Below are 24,364 nucleotides of genomic sequence, written 5' to 3' on the forward strand. Positions count from 1 at the left end.
CTCATCAGTGTCACAATAAGCCAGCCTCATAGTTTGGTGCTAAGAAGTGGTGCTTTAATAATTTATATTGAATTGCACCAGATATTTCACCTAACTTCTATTTTCTTCTCTACAGGATGAACTCTGCCTTCCCCCACTTCCTCTTTTTATCTTTTACCCAAGCACATATACTTGGTTGGTATTTGCTGCAGTTTAACTTTCCTTACATACCTCCAAGAGTTGTGGGTTGGTGTACTGAAGTGCTGCCATTTCCTGCTCAATCTCTGCCTGTGTCTTCTTTTTCTCCTCCAGTTTTATATCCTCCTTTCTGTCATTCAGCAGCTCAGGTGGAGCAGGGATAGGGACCTTATTCTGCATCCAAGCCTATTAGAGAAGTGAAGATATAAGATCAAAATAGTGAAGTACATTAAACAGGACTTGCATAGCACATTACCTTGTGTTGGGAAAAAATCTTCTGGAACTGGACGGACTTAGGTACATTTATCTGGATGCCTTGTTCTGACTCAGATACTGACCTGTTTGAAACTGGGCTGGGTGGAACATTGTCTAATATCCCATTTTAGGTAGTAATCTGTGATTGGAGGGATTTAGCCAAATATTTTATTCTTAAATATTCATTGAATGGAATGGGCCTGGTGTATTATTCTGCACTGGATACTGACCTATAGAAGCTGACAGGCTAGAATTTGTAGTGCTGTATCAGGTACAGGCTATTGATAGTTGGGCTAAAATTAGTTTAGTCTGATGTATCATTGTGTATCACATATTTACCTGTTGAAACTGTGCTGGGATTGGTTTTGCATAGGGCACTTTTTTCTGTGGCACCTTCTTTTGGTCTTTTTGCATCACCTCCTCCATTCCCCAGTCCAGCCCTGGGATTGTCATCTCAATTTCATTTGATTCATCTTTCCCTTGAACATGAGGTAGAACAGCATAGTCAGCACATAAATGAAGATGAATAAATCTTGTTAATTTTCTGAGTCTTTACTTAAACAAGGGAACCAAGAAACCCTGTTCATTTCCTTCTTCACATTGGAAGCATGCACTACGCAGAATTTCAGAGAAGTTCAATGTGTAAGAAATACGTATTTGTTTAGTACATTTCACTTTCTTTCTCCTGAGGTCCCCATGACAGATGAGAAATGTGAGAAAGAGCCAACCAGTAGCTGAACAGCTTATGAAAATGAGCCTGCATGAATCATTTCTCCCTCTTACCCATCTGCTCTTGCTCCATGGCTAGTTTCAGTTGCTCAGGTATTCCCATCCCAGGAATCACTGCAAGGCTGTTTGGTTCAAGATCATCTAGAGATGAAAAACAGATTGATTTCAGCAAGGATTTTAGATCAGCAATAACTTTCTTGGAAGCTTAATATTATTTGTCACAATTTTGGTATCCAGTTAGATTCCCCTACATATTTCACATATGCTGTGGCACACTTTATCCCACTCATGAACTACAAGATATTAAATTAAGACCTAAACATTCAGAGATGGAAAACCACCCAAGACCATAGCAAATGTCCTTTCAGCAAAGCTGCTTCTGTGAAAGAGTCTGGGGAAAGAAATATGCTTTCCAATACAATTCCCAGTTGTACTATAATAAATATAGATACAAGGAAATTCATGGGAAATTTTGATCTAAAAAAATTCTGGGACACAATGTAATCAATTATCTGAATGAATAAAAGAAAGACACACCCATGAGACAGGAAGGGAGATGGGCATCCCTGAAAGACCTGACATTGTCAAGAAAAAGCCTTAAAAGAGGGAAAAGACTTAAGATAAAGGAATTTTAAGTCCACTTCAATAATTTAAAAGGTTTTCCTGTGCTCTGTAGCTCAGGACTGTGGGAGATCTTGAAGTCACATGCTGAAGTTTTCAGGAGGCAGAACAAACTGGGGATTTTCCCAGAGGGAGAGCCAAACCTCCTTCCTGTGATTGACAGAGCTGGTCCTACCTCCTGGAGCTGCAGAACAAAAGAAAACTCATTGTTGGAATGGGGACCTGGATATAATGGAGAATGAGAGATTATCCCACTAAAAAAATCCTTGTCTACCCCAGTCACCAATGCCATTATATTTCATCCTGTTACCCAGAAACTGGATTAGAACTATAGCTAAGTGCTTTGGGCTTGCTCCTGACACCAACCCTCCATTCTTCTGAATTCAAGGCAATAGCCTTACCATATTCCACACCATCCTCTGACATTCCTGGTAGCAGGTTCAGGTTGTAACGATCTCTCATTTTATCTCCAGGCCGATTTCGAGTCCAGAATTTGCTGACAAAATAAAATAAGAGTGTCATATGAACTTGTTGAAAGTGTCAGGAGATTCATTATTTTTAGTAGTCATATTCTCTCTTCCTACTCTTGCATTTTATCAGAATATCTTGATTGTTTAGATTTTCACGGCCTTATTCATCGGGCTCCTATTTGGATTTAAACATTAGGTATGATTAAAAAGCTACTCAACTCACATTCAGGTATGTTCAAAACCACTTAGCAGAGAGTGGCTGTGAGAATTAAAGAACTCTACTGACAGACAGAACACAAGACTGCCATACTCCCAGCCCTCTTCAATAATCCTTGTCCAAGTTTACTTTTAACAGGTACTGATGGGCTATCATTCTTGTGATGTGCTCTGAGGCACTCCAGTTACAAAATATAATTGTTGCTCCATTTATAGTGTTTCCACCCTAAAAGATTCATAGCATTTCACAAACTATATGCTTAGAGCATCTCTGTGGGATGGAGGGTGACATCTGATTAGCACAAGACTAGTGGATGAGGCAAGTGTTCAGGAGGCAAGAAGAAATATTTTCTGTCAAAGACAACAGAAAAAAAAGACACCGTTTCCTGTGTATTTTTGTGACCATGAAGGGCTGGTAGGCCCTCAAATTTTAAAGTTTCCTCCAAGAGGAACAAGAGGCTAAACTTTAACTTCACCTGATGCTGTGAAAAAGTCAGTGCTTTTCCCAAAAGAACACCTTAGTCTCTACATCTTTGCTTTCCCAGCTGGCCCGATAGCAGGAAAAACCCCAATCTATCACAGCCTTCTTCCCAGTTTTTAACTGTGTGTTCCCTGAAATCTTTGTTTAAATACTTGAAAATACCTGGTGTGATCATTTGAGCCTGAGCAGAGAATGTGTCCAAGAGGATGCCAAGCCAGGCTCCAGATCATTCCCTCATGGGCCATTTCCATTCCGCCAACCTCCTTCTCCACCCTGAAATATCACACACTTATCACACCGAAGAATATCCTTCTACACACCCAATACAAGATATTTTTTAAAAATTGGTTATGTATATATTTTGCTACTCAGTTGCTCATGGCTTTCTATATGATGTTCATTTTAGGCCTCAGATATTTTTCACTTATTTAGATCTGCCATTCTGGGACTCCCAGTGAAGCAATCTCAAATACTCTTTAAAAAAATACTTGCTTTGAAAAACATATTTACAGAATCACCATCAGATGCTTCAATACAGCTGGGAATTTCATCCCTTTCATCACCATCTTCACTAAACTGAAATGGAAACTCTTCTATAAGGATTAGTATCTGCACAAGATTAATTACACCTTCACACAGATTTCCACATAAATTCCTCTCTCTATAAAAATTAGAAATAGAAGTATATCCCCAAACTAGCATGTTTAGGCATTCAAAAGATACACATGGGGCAATGCTATATCATATGTGCACGCATTACAGCACAAATTCAAGTGATGACAAGACAAATTATGTTTATTATGATGATATCTAAAAAGGTGTCTGAACTAAATTTCTCCATGTTGATGAAAATGGTACCTACCCAACATGCCAGAACAACAAAGAGCCATCAGATCCTCCACTGGCAAAAAGCCCTTCGTGAACTGGATGCCAGGCCACAGCTGAAATGCAGAATTTCATAATCAGGAAAGATGCTAGAATCTCTAGTGAATGTTAAACAGTACCTCAAAACCCTGAAAATGTGTGCCTTTAATCCCAATTCACTCATGACAAAGGTGGTATGAACTGGAGTTGATTCTGACCTGTGGCCTCTTTCTTATGACCCCTGAAGACTTGGAGCTCTTCTTTCAGGTTCCGGATGTCAAAGAGCTTGCAGAGATGGTCACGAGATGCTGTAAGCAGCCAATTGCCATTCAGGTTCAACTTTACTTCCATCACTGTGTTTTTATGAGCATGTCTGGAAGTAGAGGTAGAAAAAGATTAACTGGCTAAGAAGTGAGACATCCCCAACAAAATAACCTATGTGCTTATATATAGAGGGCCTGAGTCTAAGTTTTAAGGTTGGCCTTTTGCTCCCAGTACTTATAGGAGTTGGAAGTACACAAAGCGTTAGTGTGTTCAGCTTCTGTACAGACATGTTTCTTATTACTCTATGATAGTAACTTCTTCTGGTTTATGAGGCATAGGTTTAACTAGGTACCAGCAGTAGCTCACGAGAACTCTGGTGACATGAAGCTTGTGAATAAGGGGAAAGACAACTTACACAAGGAAGGGAAAAACTAAGGTCTTCATATCAAATTATGTCTAACCTCTAGATTTCTTGACCCAGCTAGACTGCCTGCCCCTATCCACAACTGTTATTTATGGTTGGAGAGACTTGAGGGGGATATCTGAAAATAGAATTAAATAATCAAGAGTCCAAGCACTTTTACCCCTTCTTACGTGAGCACAACCTCAGGTCATAACTTACAAAGTGGCAAGACTCTGGCCAGTTTTTGGATCCCAAAACTTGATTGGCTGTTGGCTGTCTTTGCTTCCTGATACAACCAATCCCTTTGTTGGATGCCAGTCAACACACTTCACATCTGCCCCATGCCCTGTTGGGAATACAAAGTTGTTCATTTAGAGATTTCACAGAAAACTGAAAATTTTGTAACATAGTCTATACAATTTGTGAACCAAATCTTGTCTAGTCCAAAATGGGATGAAAAAACACCACAGACCACGGCCTGCTCTTAAACTCTATAATGCTATTTAAAAATAGCACTGTCACTAGATTTCTGTATTGGATTACATCCCTTCTTACAAATCACTTGAAATAGTTTCCTCCTCTGCTTTCACCCTCAGTATTAGAAAACACAGAGCTGATTCCACCTATTTAATAAGTGAAGTTTCAACTGGACATATTTTTAGACTTCGGTCCTAAACCATTGTGTAATGTTATGTTAAACACCTCAGAAGTGTCTGCCTTGTAGTGGTAACAAAGTACATGATTATATATCACGTTGCTTTTGCAACTTTTGGGGGAATAAAGGCCCTATATAAATGTAAACTATCTGTTAACACACATTTACTGAAGTAGTATTGCAGCCCGCATAGGAAATGATAATAGGCAAAAGAAATTAAGACCATGTGACTGGCTAATGAGATGTTTTTAAATTTGTTAATTTGGTTTCTCAAAGTCCCTTACACCAGTCCAGACAATAAATTTACATTTTCCTAGCAGCAAATGAAGATGGCCTGAGTTTTGTTTTTTTGCTATCACCCTCTTATAAGTAGACTGCCTAACCTTGCTCATTTAGAAAATCCATATTGCTTAGGAAGTATATTAGGCCAGAAAAAATGCTCAACTGTTATGCACAACAATATGGTGAAGTGTCTGGGTTGGAATACAGGGATTTGGAGAAAAAAAAAAAAAGTAAAGAATTATAATTTCTTTTTACAATATCTCTCTATGCCAGCCCACTTAGTGGGAATGCCAACAGTAATAGTCAATGCCAGAAGAGAGAGCATGTGGGTAATCAGGGAAAAAGTGAGCATGTGCTTTCTGAAGGCAGCCAGTAACTTACTTTGTAACCTCTACAATTATTCTGAGATAGATACGTAAAGCATTCTCACATCAGATTATGAACGTTCTGATTTTTGTGGGGCCAGACAAAAGGAACAGAGGTGGTTTCCCCATTCTTCTTGGGTAAACAACCTTTGGGGAGGAAATGGGGAACAACTTTAATTGCTATCTTGTTCAGACAACGAGCACTGCACAAAAGAGCCTGACCCTCCTCCCTCACTCTCCCAGTGGACAGAATTAACCTTACACTTTATAAGGCCACAAGCAAGAGCAGCATCCTCAAGCTGCCAGAGCTCAGAATCTGGTCAGAAGATGGCCCTCCTGCCAGAGGGGAGTCTTGTGATACATGGCTTTCTCCCCACCTGATTCTGCTGGGAAAGGAAAATGAGGAAACAGCTCTCTGGGTATTTTATGTCTAGGACTTCGGTCCCAGGTGAAGTGGTGAACTGCATTCTAAACAAGGGAATGGCCCACTCTGTCAGAATCCAGAAGGCCCACACTATATTGTAGCCAAAAGGGGCCATTCCACCCAGACAGATGTGTACCCTGTCTAAATGAGGCAACTCAAGGTGACCTTTGATTCTCAAAGATTCTCATTCTTTAACCACCAGAAAAAACAGAAATTCAGCTCAGCGGCAAAGATAGGATAGACTGAGAAAGCTTGGACTGAGGTAATGACTGGCTCAGTAGTAAATGCTGGAGAGCTCATGTACTGTATAAAAACATGCTCACAGCAGTGAGTTCAAATACACCATCACAGAACCCAGAACGTGCAGGCTAGCTCCAAATTTGACTGGATGTGGGTTCGCCTCTCTTCTTCCTAAAATAACCAGACTGAGTGAAGTAGGAGACTGAAAGGAGACAAAGGGCTATTTTCTCTTTGATCAGTAGAGCTTGGCATCCTGAAGCCTGGATATGCAACTACATTTTGATAAAAGGACAAATCCTGGCTAGAAGGTGGGCTAAGTTCAGGCTTTTCTTTGAAGATTTCATATGAGTAAGGCCATTTTCAAAACGTATTCCCTCATAGGAGAGAGAGACAGACAGACTGCCAAAGGCAGCTTTAAATGTAAGGTCACCAGCTCAAGTTCATAGCCACAACATCTAGCAGGTGGTAACAGATATGGTCATACTGTGAGAAGAAACTTGGATACCACCACAAAAACGTTACAAATAAGTCTAAAAAAGGGTCGGGGGAACTACTTAACAGAAGGAACAAGCCTCAATATCTTCCTCAGAAGCCAATTTCTGCAATCGCCTTACCAAGATCCTGGCCAGGTAAGCCATGTAGCACAGAAAACCTAGAACACTCTAGTATGCTACTCTAATAAGAATAGCTTCTCCTGCCAATTCAATAGGTACTGGGCAGTGACCCTCCAAAAGGGATGTTTTTTGGGTATCACAGGAAAGTCAGTATCTTAGGGACTAAAAGAACCACATTAGACTTATCCATTGAGAGGGCGTAAAGCCATCTGAAGGATCTTAGAGATTGCAGTTTCTTGTTGGGAGCAGTCCAATCGATCTCCAATGAGTCCTGGACCAGAGCACTAACTGGAAAAAACTTGAGTCTTTTTTAAAGCTAGTCAAAATAACCCCTACCTCCCTACCTTCAGGAGTGTAATCGTTTAGGCTATGTCTATACGCTACAGCCTATGTTGGCAAAACTTATGTCACTCAGGGCTGTGAATATTCCATACACACCCCTGAGCAACATAAGGCACACCGACATGAGCGCTCATGTGCACAGCGCTACATCGGTGGGAGAGCTTCTGCCACTTATGGAGGTGGTTTTTTATGCTTACAGGAGAGCTCTCGCCTGTCAGCATAGAGCATCTTCACCAGACACGCTGCAGCAGTGCAGCTGTACCAGTACAGATGCGCCGCTGCAGCGCTGTACGTATAGGCATTGCTTTAGACACTCAGTCTAGGCTACTTGCTTGGTTAGCCAAGTCAGACTTTGGAGGAATCCAAATAACTTTTGGAAGGGATCCCCCCATTCATCCTTAACCGCAACTTCCCCAGTGATGGCACCAGTCAATGAGAGGAGAAAAAATAAACTCTTTGCTATGACAGCCATACATTTGTAAACTAGCTAATCTTGAGAGAAGAGTAGGATGGGGGGAAATTTTGAAAAGAAAAATGTGAAAGCTAAAAATCTAGCTTAATCACTCAGAAGAGAAGCATGCAAACAGTAAAACAACTGATCAGGGTCACTGAGTCTCCTTTACAAGGAGTAAAACGTTGTTTTCCTCTGTCCACTTAGAGAGATTTATGTCCTATTGTCTGTGCTAAATTTTTGTTCCACATCCCTGTATGTTACTTTTATTTTAAACACTGAAGAATGGTTCAGTGGTTAGGGCATTGGCCTCAAATTGGGGAAACCTGGGTTCAAGTTCCCCCTCTGCTTGTGTGATCTTGGATAAGTCACTTATCCTTTTTGTGTGTCTGTCTCAGTTTCCCATTTAAAAAAAAAGGGGGAATTAAGTGCTTTACTTCATTACAGCCCTGTGAGGTAGAGTTTACATTAGATTGTGAAGCACTAAGATATGATGGTAATGAGGGCCATATACAGAGGAATTTTAGACTTGGTTAGTCTGTTCAAATCCTCAGATGGTGTGGTTCAATATATTAATATATTGTGCTTTTATGGGACAGATGGATACTCTCTGACTTAAACTACCCCCCTGGAAAAGTTGTGACATATAACAGGGAACATCAACAAATATATTCGCCTTCAAAAAGAAAAATACATAATAATTATTGTGGTAGAAGAGCAAAATTTAATACATTCACATACTTACACACAAGTTCACATAATAAATGCAGAAAAATATGCAAAAATGATCTGAAAATTGTCAAAGGGAAAAATAAAACTTTGTATAATCTAAACACACAAAATTATGAATTAGTGTGGGTACATGAAATAGTCTAAAAACTCATAGCTGATTAATTAAATTAAAATAACTGGATTATTAAATATGCTTCCTGCCAATACACTTTCAGGATTGTCTTAAGGTGAAATCTGCAACAAACTATAACTAGGTAGACTTAATTGAAGTAGTGTCTGATTGGCCAAATACAGCAAGTCACCAATGTGAAGAATTGTAAAATCTCAAAATTATTGAAAATGTAATGATTTCTCCAACATCTTTTTGACACTTCTTGCATATATGACTTATTGGACATATAACATATTATTCAAACAAATAGAGCATAACCCATCTTTTTATAACTATTTATAATGTGCCTACATATTTTGTAGTACTGTTATACATCTAGATTATAAATGTGAAATATATGTATATTGTCTTGAGTTTATTACTGTGACCAATTGTTTGCCATTCCCTCACCACACCGCTGCCACAAATTACAAACTTTAAAAAATGTATTTAAAAATGTTTCACACCTAACAAGAGCCTTATACATATGACTTTTGCACATATTTCTATTCCCCCCCCCACACACTTTAGCTAATTTTTTCAATTATGTTTATACACAAGTGGATGTTTTCTTACAGCATCTTATTTTACTGCCTATAACTAATGAATAATTATAATCAATATTGCATAAATATTGTGAATATTGAACATTCAATTTCACAACATTTCAGTACTGTCATAACTGAATGAATCTGTCACATGATAGTTCAATTTATTTTACATATTAAAGGAAGTTTGGGATTTTGTTTTTTCTTTAAATGGTGTCTCTGCAAAAGCTTGATCTGGCAAGGTACTGAGTGTCCTCCATTCCCATTGAAATCAGTGATTGTTGAGGCCTCTCTCAGTACCACACAGGAGTGTTCAGCACCTTGCAGCCAGTATCCCCAAGAGAACTAACAACCTCTTAGAAGAAAATGATGAAATTTTGCAGTGTGTGTGTTCAACTGACACTTCAGTTGCTAATAGTCTCCAAAGTGTTAGGAGCGCTATAATGCTAGGGGAGCTGAATTCGAAAATGACTTACTTCACCAACACCATACTTATTAGAGGTTTTTGGGATACTATCCTTTGTAATCTGGAGATTACTCCTTAATTTATTAGTCCAGCACTGTCAAGTAAGAGTATGGGTTTCGTTCATCAGCAGAACGTGCCTTATATCTATCAAAAACCTTGTGGTATTTCTATTCTGAACTGACATTTACATTTTGGTAACATACATCAATGTTACCAAATCAGTGAGGGGTGAGAATCTTTTAATTCCAGGAATTTAAAAAGTAGTGTTTTCTCTCACTCTATTGTACCTCATGTTCTATGAATGACCCTTCTCTTGGGAGGTGTCTTTGAGCTTTCTTCCATTTTTGACTCCTCTCTTTCCTCTGTTCAAAAGCTTCAGATTGCAGAAACCTTCCTTCTGCAGCCATTCAGCACTGTTTCTTTTAAAGTCTAGAAGGAGGCGCATTGAGGAAATGTCCCTTTCCCATCTTGAATGGGTTAAGAATATTGCCTCCAAAGCACCTCCCAGATCTTGCCGACCTGATATCAAGGATTTTTTTTTTTTTTTAAACTTTGCCCATTGCATCCTTCCCTGGATTTGAACCCTATACATTTGTGCTCACAAAACTGGATGTGTGGGGAGACTGCTTGAGGATTTATTTGTCTATGGTGAACTTTTCTTGTATCAGTTATTACTATTTTAACATATCAATTATGTTGCTTTCCTGCTGCTAGCTTTTGCCCACACGTCTACTACAAATACTATTTTTCAGGGATTTACAATTGTGTTAAGTTTTCTTTCCAGGCTGAAAACTGTTACACAAAATGAGATTTTATTTCCATAAATTGTGTATTTTTGAGTTATGAAACAGATAAAAAATGTTACTGAATGTTAATGCAATAGGTCTATCTAGATAGAAGGAGGATGCCTGGCTCCAGATTACTGGAAAGGATGATCTAACCATGACAAAGGTGAAAAATAAAACAGCCTACAAATTCAGTGTTTCTGTAATTCAGCTTAGAATTTACACATCCTATTCCCAAATGCTGATGCCCTGTACAAAAATCCTAACAGCATCATATAGCATTCTAGTGGCACAGGAACTGCACTGGCCTTTTGGTCATCGTAAGAAATACTTTTGTAATATTACAGGATCTAAACAGTCCTGTAAATCTTTTTACTATTCTATATGTTGCAGGCATGGCTTTCCTTAACAGTACAGAAATTAAAATTTATGGCTGCGTGGACGTGAGATTTAAGATTTGTGAAGACTAAGGTGAGAATCTTTGCATATCATATATGGTTATTAGCAACGGAACAGTCATTGGGACACTTTTTTTCAAACTGGAATTATAAACCACTCAAATATTTGGCAAGGTTTTCTATAATAAGTTCTATACATATAACACTGGAGTGAAAAAAAAATCCACATATGGTCAGGGATATTGTGTCATTCAGCAACTGGCAGGACTGAGCCCTAAGTAGGCTGCCAGTTGATGTACACTCTCCAGCAAAACACAAACCATGTTCTTAACCATAATGGGACTATGCACATATTTAATATTAAGTAGATGTGTAAGTGCTTTACTAGATTTACCAGAGTGCCTTTTCTGAGGTACATAATTCAGTGCCAATGATCTCCTGCTTTGAACAGGAACAAAGAAGTTATCAGATTTAAAATAACTAACATTTCAGATATGTGCCATTATCCACAGAAACTCAGTTTTCTGAAGTGTTGTTCTAGAGCAGTGCTTCAGTGATGGTGAACACTTTTTTTCCCAGTAAGAGGAAAAGTCAACAGGAAGAACTGAATGTGTTAAGCACTGAATATTTTAGAGCCTGACTGAAATTCAACGTTAGCACATGCCTTTGAAGATAAAGGCACATCTATCATTTCACTTTAGACAAAGGTGCTTTTCCATCTACCCATAGCTTATTCTTGACCCTCATCATTCCCACCGGCCTAACATAGGGGACAGGTTAGAATGTGATGATAGTTCTCATGCTCTAGCATATATATTGTAAAACTAAACCTGTGAATAAATAGTTAAGATGGACAACAGAGAGTACAACAGAAGTAGAGAAGTAATGGAAATTTCATTACTGAGACATAAGGAACAGTTGTTCTCAAAGTAATGAGAACAGTACATCAACAATGTGATACGTATATTTCAGTGTTTCTAATTAAAAATATACAAGTCAGTCATACATTCAGAATGATCACCAATATTCACAATTCAGTGGGTCAGTAGTATCAATTTATGACAAATACACTTCCATTTATGTCTATTGTCCTGTTACAGTGTAGAATTTCCTGACATGCTCCTGTAATGTAGTTAACTACTGTATTTCCCCATGTATAAGACACACCTTAATTTTGGGGCCTGAAATTTGAAAATAAATGTATTACGGTACATCACCGGTAAGTACCACTGTATAAGACGCACCCAGTTTTTAGACCCCAAATTTTTCGAAAAAGGTGCGTCTTATACATGGGGAAATACGGTACTTCTAAGTCAAAATTGATGCACTAAACTAATGTCCTATTACACAGTTCAGTTACATTACCATGCCTTGTAAAAAATAGCATGGTACAGGGTGCACAAGATGACACAGTAGAGGCAGTCAATTCCTATAATGGAATTGTGCGCAGTATTTCTTATTCATAACCAGAAAACAAATGGACAGATCAGCTCCACCTTCAATGAAATGCTACTGAAGTAGAGCAGCCAGGCTATACAGAGGCAAAACATAGCATTTAAAAATGTTCAAGTGAAAATTGCACCTTCTTACTCAACCTATCTGCTTCTTGGGTGTTTTTCAGAAATACCTGCTTTAATGACAAAAACAAGTTTTTACTACTGTTAACATTAGAGTCAATATATCTATGAAAGAATAAGATGGATTCCCTTCTGCCCTACCCAAATTATCTGCTAAAATTCTGATAGCAGAATCTGTTACTGCTTATCACATACTCCCCTTATAAGTACTAATTAGGTCCTGACAAAAAGGAAGTTATCCTCTCATTTTGTGGTCCCCAATACCTGTTTAGTTTAAGTACTCATGGCTAAGCACACTTCCCTGATACAGGTTACAGTTAGCCAATGTACCTTTAAAGCAGCAACACGCTTACTATTTATTGAAGAGAAAAATGTTTATTTACAATAATAATTTACATGAAAAGGTATAATAAGAATTAAACATTATACAAGAAACATTTTAAACAAACAACAGGTATAAGGAATATAAATCCTCATGCAACAGGACATCATCCGGGCACCACATGACAGGAGTTAAGTGGAAGCTTTCCCTATAGAGAAGTTATTCCATAATTGTCTATTATGAGTCTGCTTACACCTTCCTCTGAAGCATCTGATACTGGCCACTGTCATAGGGCTAATCTAGCATGCACTAAAGTCAACAAGGGTCAATACTGTCCGTAGTGGATGCTGGATTAGACCTACAGATAGGACATTAGACAAAACAGACCACTGGTCTGATCAGGTATGCAATTCTTAGAGAGAAATCAGAAGGCTTGCTGTAGAATTTAGGACCAGTTTGCCACAAAGAACAAGAATTTGAGATGGACTCCTTTAGACCAGTGGTGATAGCTGTGAAGCTGTGATCCTTCCTAGTTTCAGTGGTCTAAAGAACATATATCTATCCCTGAAAACCACAGAAATCTCAGATTCACCATCAAACATGATCATTTTAAATAATTCCCTTCCTTTTAGCCTCTGCAACAATATTCATTAAAGTTATGGTGATGGTTGGTGGCCGGTTTGAGTGATCTGTGCACTCTACTCATAAGATTATCATAAGATTACTCATAAGAATGGTCATACTGGGTCAGACCAAATTGTCCATCTAGCCCAGTATCTTGTCTTCTGATAGTGGCCAATACCAGGTGCTTCTGAAGGAATGAACAGAACAGGTAATCATCAAGTGATCCATCCCCGTCGTCCACTCCCAGCTTCTGGCAAACAGCAATCCCTGCCCATCATGGCTAATAGCCATTGATAGGCCTATCCTCTATGAAGTTCTCTAGTTCTTTTTTGAACTCAGTAATAGTCTTGGCCTTCACAACATCCTCTGGCAAGGAGTTCCACAGGTAGACTGTGCGTTGTGTGAATAAATAATCTGCTCACTAATCAATATGCTGAGTAAGCAGCTATTATCGCTCTGACCGGACTGAAGTTAGTTATCAACCCTGAGAACAGCTTTCTTGGGCCACAGCAGAAGATACCATATAAGAGCAGTGTTTGACTCGTGGATCACACAAGATACTTTTTCACCCAAAGTGAACCCAGAATATTTTACAGGAATATCCTCTGCAAAGGACCTTCAGACTGCTTGATTCTTCCTCACTTAGGCTAATAAGTTTCAGACAAATTCTCTGGTTCAGAATGCACTATAGACCTTTACTTCTCTCACTTCTCTTTCACTGGGACAAAAAGGAGGCATCATCTTGATCACCCAGTCCACTTACCCAAGAACACAGGCAAATCTTGTAGAATAGGGAGGATCAATTTTGAGAAAGTATCCCAGGGTGGAAAACCCTCATCATGGACACCAGCTAGATCAGATGATTAGTCGGGATAGGATCCAATGCAGTTCACAGTAAATGGAGCCTTTTGATTGTAAAGATAACTCACAAAATATGAGCCAAATGTAAATAAATGCACTGATGTCTGCCTCAATCTGCAGACAGCATGAAACAACTGTCTTTTATTGATCTCAGTGGGGTATTAACACTGAAGTATAGATAATATAAACTTTAACTATTTCACTGCTGAACAAACCACATTAGAAAGAAGAAGGTTAATCATATTATGATGATCTGTAGAATCAACTGTAAGTGGTATATGAGCCCCATCAAATAGGAATCAAGCTGACTGAGTCTAGTGGATCTCTCTGGGAATATCAACCTTACCTGAGGAACCAGCAAAGTACGAAAGGACATATTCTGAAGATCTTGCACAATCTACTGGAAGAAGTGTCAAGTGGCCAGCTTGCCTCCCCAAATTCAATCCAATTGGGGCTAACAAAAATCCAGTCCTCAGGACTCTCAAATATTAGATAGCAGGCAGCAGGAGAAGCCATTTAGGGATAGATAGGATGTTTTCATCTAGACACTAGTTTTTTTATTTCCAGACACTAGAAAACTAGGGCAAAAGGCCCACATACAAAAGATAGTTTGCCCCTCCCATAGACCTTCAAATTAATCTTAAAGACTCTTTGCTTCCTCCTGACTATGACTCCTTTAGACAAACAACCCTGTAAGGGGGTCTTCCAGGTAATTATTGAATCTGGCAGGACTGAAGAACTGTTTGATCCCTGCTTTATAGCCACTTTTCATCATCTTTCAGAAGATCAAGGCACTCCTCTGGACAATTCCCGGATTCTCTCAAAAGAAGTTTTTCACTTCTGTAACATCCAAGAAATTTATCCTCCCTCTATCATCCTCTGATAAGGAGAGAGCTCTCCACAGGCTAGACGTTCTCAGATCTGTTAGGTGTTATAGAGAATAGCACAGAAGAGGGGGGAGTGGCAGCTTCTAGTTCTCCCATTGCTTAATGGATCTCTAAAAGTCTACAGCACTTTTCAAGCTAGGTATGAAGATACATTTAGTGCCATGGCTTCCAGGGCAGAAAGTAAGCAGCTACTGTAGCAGACATCTACTACACTGCCACTTGGAGGTCATTATATAAATTTTTTAAGATCTACAGATCAGACATATCTTCATCAGCCTTTGGACATTAGCTCCTTCGCACAGTTGTCCAGTCGTTCAAGAATTTTCTTCTTTTAGTCCATATTGTCATGAGTGCTGATCTATGCAGACCACTGGTCTAGAATGAAGGACCCAAAAAAGGGAACATATCCTTAATTATAAACAGGGTTTGTGCTCATCAGATATGACAATCTGGAGTCCTCCTTGACCTAATATTGCTGTACCCCTCTTCCTTTGGGTTTCATATCTTCAAATGTACACAATTCTTATTCTTGATTTTTTTTTCTCACTAGTTTTAGTAAAATAATTCAGATAGATAAGAGACCATTAGACTGGAACTTTCCCACTAAAGAGCATGTGGGATCGTCTCATCAGGGAGAAAAAGATGTTAAATGAATGGCCTGTCTACCTGCTCAAAGTGGAAAGAGAGATGCCCATCAGTCTGACTTGTCATTACTAAGAGGAAGCCAGATTATATGCAGACATGCATGCCTTTTTCTTGACTAAGAAGCTGTGAAAACCATCTTCTCTGACAGCCAACATATACAATATTTATTTTGCTTTCTCTATAAACAATTCCATTGAAACTGTAAATTCAAAGAGATGAGTTTAAGGAAAACCACAGTAGTTTCTTTTAAAGTAAACACTGCATGACTATTCATCTTTCACAATAAAGTAATGGGAAGAAGCAAAAGAACAGAGTAATGCAGTTTGGCTAACATCACAGACTGCAGGAAAGGACTCATGTGTCACTATCATCAGCAGCCATGACAATTGCCTCGTTAAAAAGCATTGGAGACCTGAGCCAAGATATGAAGGAAATTACTGTTGAGATTACCTAATCTTGGTAATTTGGTAAATACTGAGGGCAAATTAAATAAAACACAGGATCATGGAGATAAACTGATTGTTGAAAAAGGTGGCATATTATTCTCACTATCCAATGTAGCTAGAATAAGTAATATTGGTTTAAGATGCAACAGGGACAATACTCATTCTCCTAAGAAAAATTAAGCAAGTAGAACAAAATTAACAAGAAAGTTTGGGGAAACTACTGAAGCAGAAATTCAAGATTATAATATGCATTTATCTTTCCGAGATGGTATAAGAATTAAATATGCTGTACAACAAAAGCATGGTGGGGAGGAATATATTGAATGTTTATAACCAAATGATTATATGTTTAAGAGAAGGAGGTGGTGTGGAGGGCTGGGTTGGTACTCTTTTTGTTTGGCTAACTGATTTAAAGAAATTTAAATGGCAAAATATATGATGAAGTGTAATATATTTTACAACAGAAATATTGAAATGCATATTATGTTTCTCCATGACTCAGTTTGTACTTGAACATAGATGCTGTTTTTGAATGTACATTGGTATAGTTACTGCACACTATGGCATCATGTAATTGTGTAGTATGTAGTGATTTGTGGAGAGCTAATGTTATGGAAGTTTTCAGGAAAGTATCCTGAGAGTGTATTCCATTTCTGGCTTTCCATCTGGTGCGTGTTTACAGGGATCAGAATTAGAATTTAAATTAGGACACACATGAAAGATTTCTGCCTAGAGGTAGAAAATTGGTTTTAATCACATTGCCATACAGGAAATGCCTAGCAAAACATCCTGGATGTCATTACATATCCTTACATATATCACCAGAATTATATGCTCTTACATTTCCAAGAGAAGTAGCTGCAATTAAAGTCTGCTCAGAGAGTAAACTGTTGTGGAGTCATACGACTATGTTCCCAAATATCTTTATTATTGTTATTATATTCATAAGCAGTTTCCTGAATCTAGAAAGCATATTTTTAAAATTTAGATGATAAAACAAAAAACTTATAGGGAATCTGGTACTCAAGTACATTAGTACCTGACCTACAAAACGGGTACAGCTGAATGAAATGGAGAAAAGGAGACTCCCTGGAAGGTACATTGAACTATTCAAAAATGTGTGAAAAATCAGAAGAGATCCCTGAGCATGTCAGTAATGCTTTTAACACCTGAAACCAAGGTGCAGAAATCGCCAGGTTGTACTCAAACGCTGATCTTACCCATGGTACTAGGACACAAGAGCATGTGAGCCATTAGGCCAGCACAAAAAACAAACAAACACACAAACAAACAAAATGTAGTATGTGATTATTTTTAATTATTCTTGTGCAAAAAATAAAAGGTGAAAATATAAAAAAGTTATATCTTTCAGGGGAAATTAAAGGTTTTTTTTTGGGGGAGGGGGGGTTGGAGCAGTATATTTTTGTCTTTGTTTTAAGCCTAATCCTTTCCTTGTTAACCAAAAGAATCAATGGCAGCTTTGAGTGTAAGGAATGCTGGTTTAGGTCCCTGAAAGAATTCTACCATGCCTGTATCCACTCAGATTCCTTATTTCTCCTATCAATTCTTCTTAGGGAACCATTTTCCTCCTATATAGCCATTTCTCTGAAGACCATGATTACAGGACCTTTTCCTGCAAGAGGAACTGATGTTTTATGTCATTTCATACATAAGCTAAACAATGAACTACTCTGTACACTACCCTTTAATTCTCCTTTTAAAAAGATTGTTTTTTTACATTATAAAAAATGATAAAGGAAATAAAAGATGTGTTCCATGCCACCCACCAACCATATAACTTAATATATAGTCCTACCTCTCTGTTGCCTGTTACCTCCCACAACATCTTACTATCATATTTAGTTTAGTTTTAAAACAGTGGCACCATGCACCACCTTCAAGCTCTGAGGACAGTTAGTTTAATTTAAAACAGTAATCCAGTTGAACCCATCAGGCAAATTAAGTTCCTTGGACAGTATACCATGTACACAGAGCAGCATATCGTGAATGTATTAGTAACTTCTCCAACGTGTAGAATGTATTAGTAACTTCTCCAATGTGTAGATTAACAAAGGCCTACCTAAGTTTTTCCCATTCTAGAATTGTTACATTATTAATTTCATCACAAATTTTTTCAAAGATAAAAGTCTGGATAAGGAAAAACTAGTGAACTACAAAAATACAAAGCTGCCTCAGATCAGTTAGGTAACAAACTTGCTTGGTATAGTAAACTTGTATGCACTGAATTCTGTATTTTACTTCTTTGTAATACTAATCACTATATGATTAGCATTATCACAAAAAAATATGACAAAGCACTAACATTCACTGTGTTGAGATGCTGCAAGAAGCTACTTGGGGAACATGGGGGAATATTCAATCTTTGCTCCACTGTGACTAGTATTAGTCATACATCAAAAACATATACATTGATTTAAAAAGGATTCCCATCCAGAAATCCAGAATCATGACAATGTGCTGTCAAAGAACTGAAACTTTTTAAGGAAAATCTGATAGAATAGCTAAAATTGACAGTATATTGAAGGATTGTATGTCCATAAAAAGAAAAATAAGTAACTAAAATAAGGAGGCAGGGGTACAAAAATAAAAATTGAATGGGGGAAAAAACACTATCTTGAAACTAAAGCCACAGACCTGATATCTGCTTCAGATGAAAACACTTTACATATAGGTCATCTAAAGATTGCTGAAAAAGCACACTAATTCTAGGCAGGGAAAATTATGTTTTTCTTATAGGAATCTGTTCCTTAGGTGTTATTCTGAAAAATCAAATTGCTAATGCATTGATTCTATGAATGGAGGACGAGTTAGCTGAGCATCACTCTCACTTCTAAAGTCTAATATCATTATGGATGTTCACTCTAACCCAATGAAAATGTGACCAGAAAAAGGTGGACTCTCATGGAAGAAAACAATAGCACCTGTGTTTAGCAAAAGGGTAGCAGAAAAATTATAAATATGTGCCTATGTTCCACAGGCAACTCACTGAAGGAGCTGAAAAATATCATTTGCTCCCCCAACTCAAAATATTACAGAACTATTATAGCTTCAAGTTTACATTTTAATTTCCTGAAGATGTTCATTCATAGAGGCTACCCTGTAATTTGGTAGTGCAATCTAACCTTTAGAAAGCTAACACAAACCCAAAAATCTTTAGACATTATATGGACCCCCTTTTAATATATTTTAAAGTGTCAGTTCACATGCAATTAGTGGTTTCATACACAAAATACATTTTCATGAGATTATTCAATGCCCATGGGCTACTTATATAATTCTCATTATGTAATCATTTATCTGCTGTGAGAGGGGCTGTACTACAAAATGGCACTGACTTGTGTCATGGAGAATATCAACACACACAAGAATGAGGTTTAAGAAAATGGTTATATAACAAGGCTGAGAAATATTTACTTTTCAGAGTAACAATCCCTCTCTATAGCAGACTGAGCATCATGGTCATGTATAAGCTCCATTAGTACCCTAATTTCTGCAGAGATAGTACATTATAGAGCCTGATTGTGCCTCTACATTAGCAAGACTGGTGCAAGAGAACACTACGGATTCTAAGTGTTACTACATAGATTCAGCAGCGTGCATCATGGATAATAGCTATGAACCTTGCCAGCACAGGTAACACTTTGGAATTTACTCCTGCTCTATCCCATGCAGAGTCAAGGTTATGTGATGAATGCAAACGTTAAAAACGTAGAGAAAAATGTATTTATTTGATAAACTGAATTGTCTAATATACAGTTTTACGAATGTCTTCTGGAAAGGAGTTAAACAAGAGAAAAATTGCAAGAGGAATGGATTGTTTAGGAGATTGATAATGAGAAAAATATTTGGCCTTTCATCTCTAAGTCACTGGTTCAGATTGGTAGTGATCAGAAGTAGTTACTATCTGATATCTGTTCAGTTGAACATGTGAATTAAGTTGGTTGTCCCAGCAGAGTTACCAGCATGCAGATATCCATGCCACACTAACTGGCAGCACAGTGGTGGCAGTATCAATAAAGAACCAAGGACTACCTGGGCATGAAGCCTGAACTATCTTTTCTCTTCTAGATATGTTCCCTTTCTTCTACGTCAGGACTGAAGAGCACAGGCATAATGGTGAAGGAAAATTTATATTGATTATATTGCTCCTGCCCAATAAAGTATTTCCATTTCTAAAGCTAACAATTTAGCACTTTACACAACATTAAATTCACTTAATGAAATTTAAAAATCAAGAAAAAATTGCTTATTTTCAAACCAGCTACCATACCATTTTTATTTTAAATGCATCAAGTCTCCTCTCTTCAAAGTGTGTATGTAACAAATATTACTGTTAATGACAATTCTTTGCATTTTGACAGGACAAAAAAAATCTTACAGCAAGAAGGGGTTGTATATGTAAGTATTTCAATACTAATACTGCTCTTGGTATTCTATCTAGACAAAATTATTCATTTGGCCAATAAAACATTTCAAATCGTAAGTTAAAAACATTTATCTTCTGGTGAATAAACAGTTTAGACAACCTTCATCCCAAAATAATTAAGTACTATAACAGTTGAATGTTCCACTGATCTTTAAGTAAGACGGGACAGAATTCTGTATCGACTTCACAGCTAGTGCAAAGCGAGCCTCATGGGCCACAAAGATTTAGTTCTGTCCCAGCTTTCCCACCTAAAGGAACCAGCATCTTCAAGATGAAACTGTATTCTGCATCCTACCTACCAATTGTTGGTAGGCCAGAAAAGTTTTTACTATTCTTTGAAGTAAGGAGCCAAGCCCATTAGTTAAGGAAAATAGAATGAAAAAGAGTTGAGGAGAAAGTAGGTAATGGAAGAAAAAAAGGTTTGGTACATCTTCCCTCCACACCCCCAACCATAAAGAAAGGGGAGGTCTGCTTGTGATGCCTCTGGGAGTTGTGACTCAAGTTGAGAACCCATGATCTAGGAGTACATGTTCAATGACAGTGTTAATGTAAACTAGCTAGACAAAGCCAGACTGGTCCATCCAAAATTAGAAGGAAATAAGGATGGGGAGGAAAGGGACTACCCAGTGTATGGGGAGGATTAAGTGTTTGTATGAAGACATAATTATGTCAAATTCTATTCAAATTGCATGCACTCTGGGGCATTGCAACAATATGCAATTTCAGGATTCTGCCATTTGAAAGTAGATGAGGTGAGAGGGATCAATAAGATGACCATCAGTTCTGCTGGGTGTTTCCAGTGCCAACATAAAGACTAAATGGCTAACACATCCCACTATTGTTATGGTGCTATCAGAGAAGGAGCTTAGCAGATCCTGAAGTCTTTCCACTAGACCTTCCCATGATGTCTATCTGAAATTTTGCATGTTCTGAGGAGTACAAGAGACTCTTCCGTACTCTAGATATATGCCTCAATTAAATCACATTCAAATCAAATGATTGTGTGTTAAAATAATCCACAAATGAGTGCCCTACCCCTCTCCCAACAAGCCCACCAGAAGCTCCCCAATACCTGTCATCCAAGCATCCACTGATCCTCAGTGTCTAGTGGAAGTGTGTATTTCCTCCAGACATCAATATGGTTATCATAAAAAACCCCAAACACGTGAATTATTTTTGTGACCATTTGAATGTTTGCTCCCTAAGTTGCATGTTCGAATGTACTTTTGTAAGTAATTTGCATAGTTAAATGTACTAACATATTTCTTTGCTCCTAAAGAACAATGCTAAAGAAACAGTGATGTTAATTTAAACACAAAGGTCAGGAAATTCAAAAGTAAAGGTTCCCACAGCAATGTCAACATTTAGAAATAGATTATTTAATATTAGACAAGGTCTTCTACATGTTCTAATGTATCCATGGGATAATGCAAGAGGGGAAGCAAGAATGACAACTCTTTATGGGCTTTATTTTTTCTTCTCCAGCATGCATGTAGTGTTGGAGGTATCTAATGACTTAGAAATCTTCTGGTTTCACTAGTTCAGAGGAGGAGACTTGCTCTCTGTTTATCAAGACTCAATATTCCATGTAAATATACGTCTTCACCTATGAAGACATACCTGGGAACCTTTTAATCTCCAGCTGTGGGGATCTCCTATCATGACTTACATTTAAACAAGAAGTTACTTTGTCATTTATGGAAGGAAAAACAGATTGTACTATGAAAAAAGGTATAGCTAAGTATAGATCAGGACTTTCATTATAAACTCCTATTTACAGATGCTTATATAAGCTTCCTAAAAATTCTCCCATGGACTGAAATTCCATTATTTGGCCTCAGCCCAACAACGAATTTTTCCCCTGCAGAAAGTTTGAGGAAAATCCCTTCAGCTGATTTCTGGAGTGAAAAAACATCCAGAATTTGGAGCTTTTTTTGTACACCAACAATTCAAGTTTAGAAGGGTTTTCCAGCTGCTTGACATGAAAACAAGCCTTACTGAGTAAGAAAAGCAACAGGGAATTGAAAAAATTTCTAAGCATGCTTAAGATTTTAGCAGATTCTTGTTCCCTTTATGGTATCATGATGTGGTTTCCCAGATAGACTTGGCAGATACTGGGGCTGCTGATGGGAGAACATGAAAGACAGATTGTGAATGTTTTAGTACATGGGTTCTCAACACAAGCATCACAAACAAGTGTCAGGGGGCTATGTCCTTTCCATACTCTTAAAGGGGAGGTGCTATAACCTCAGCAGAGGGGATCTTGGCATGAAAAAGTTTGAAAGCCACTGTCTTAGCAAAACACATGGGACAACAGTCCAAATTGTGCAACATTTTTAATAAATATATGAGCCTTCTACTGCTCCTTACAACATATAAAAACAGCTTTAAATTTTTTAAAGAAAAATTTTTCACTTGAGCAAAAAAATCAGGAAAATCCAGACAATATTTACAGTAACTGGTGGGCTGAACAGAGATTGTGACAGCAAAATACACTGAACCCTCAGTGGATTTTTCTCAGCCCTTTCCTCACTTCTCAGTTGAGTTTTGGGAAAGCTGTAGCTTAAGTTATAGCGTATTTGGCTGTCACCATCCCACACCAGTCTTCTAAAGAGATCTATTGTACAAAACAAAACTGCTTTTTAAGACATAGAAATTAAACGTAAAAGACTACAGTTAAATATTTATCACTCAAAAGTCAGGGTTCAGTGTAAAAGTCATGTGCTCATTACACACATCTATCATTCTTTTTAAAAGATATTACACAGAATAACTATTCTCCTGTCTGAAGCTGACAGAGCAACAGAAGCCAGGAACTCCTGTTGCTTTAAAGTTTACTGGCACTGTAAGGCACTGGCAGTCAAGGAAGAGGGCTATGACACCCTCATATGCTGACCAACCATCAGCTTCTTCTAGAATCTTCCAAGTCAGGTTATTAATTACATGGGAAGAAAAGCTCCCTTAAAAAGCACATTATAAAGACGTTTGAAAAATGTTAACTTTTCCTTTATGTTATACAAAAAGCATCTCAAAAGTGTAAGTAAAGACACCCCCAAATTCTAGGGGAAATGGGTGGATGAGTAGGAATCCTGTACTATACCTATAAAGAATCACTATAAGTAATTTCCTTGTCACTGAAAATAACACACAGGATTCCTAACACCTTTGAAGACTAAGGCCTTGTCTACTCTAGAAAATTGTACCATGTTAACTACACTGATATAGTTAAAGCTGTATAACTACACAGTGTTGCCGCAGTTATGTAAATACAGATATTCCCATACAGGCAGGAGAATAATTATACTGGTGTAAGTCATCGTTATATTGGTACAGCTGTGTCGACACTAGGGATTTTTACTGGTATAACTATTTTGGTTTAAAAAAAAAAAAGTCACACCCTTAACTGAAATAGTTATACTAGTAAAATGTTCAAGTGTAGACTAGGCAAGGTCTATGCTACAGATTTCTGCCGGCACAGCTATGTCAGTCAGGTGTGTGAACAGGCATGATCCCAGACCTGCCAGTACACCTATGTTGAAGTCTCAAGATAATTATGTCAGCAAAACCACACTTTTGCTAATATAAGCTGCAACTGCACTAGGCCTGCTTTATTAGTATAATA

General features: G+C 37.8%; 1 protein-coding gene across 2 annotated transcripts in view; it reads right to left on the reverse strand.

Moving 5' to 3' along the window:
* WDR33 (WD repeat domain 33) overlaps positions 1 to 24,364 on the reverse strand; it is a 105,628-nt gene that overhangs the window by 11,930 nt on the left and 69,334 nt on the right. The window contains exons 8-15 of one of the 2 annotated variants that reach the window (XM_067538838.1): positions 4,700 to 4,826; positions 4,032 to 4,186; positions 3,812 to 3,890; positions 3,112 to 3,222; positions 2,184 to 2,278; positions 1,216 to 1,302; positions 772 to 911; positions 211 to 363 (exon numbers count right to left, since the gene is read on the reverse strand). In XM_067538838.1, coding sequence (XP_067394939.1) covers positions 211 to 363; positions 772 to 911; positions 1,216 to 1,302; positions 2,184 to 2,278; positions 3,112 to 3,222; positions 3,812 to 3,890; positions 4,032 to 4,186; positions 4,700 to 4,826 — 947 coding nt within the window. Of the gene's footprint in view, positions 1 to 210; positions 364 to 771; positions 912 to 1,215; positions 1,967 to 2,183; positions 2,279 to 3,111; positions 3,223 to 3,811; positions 3,891 to 4,031; positions 4,187 to 4,699; positions 4,827 to 24,364 lie in introns of those variants that run through there. The other variant, XR_010918147.1, reaches the window with a different exon arrangement.

Source organism: Emydura macquarii, unplaced genomic scaffold (genome assembly GCF_026122565.2).
Source record: "Emydura macquarii macquarii isolate MOO-44397 ecotype Brisbane River unplaced genomic scaffold, CSIRO-AGI_Emac_v2 contig_499, whole genome shotgun sequence".
Lineage (NCBI taxonomy): Eukaryota > Metazoa > Chordata > Testudines > Chelidae > Emydura > Emydura macquarii.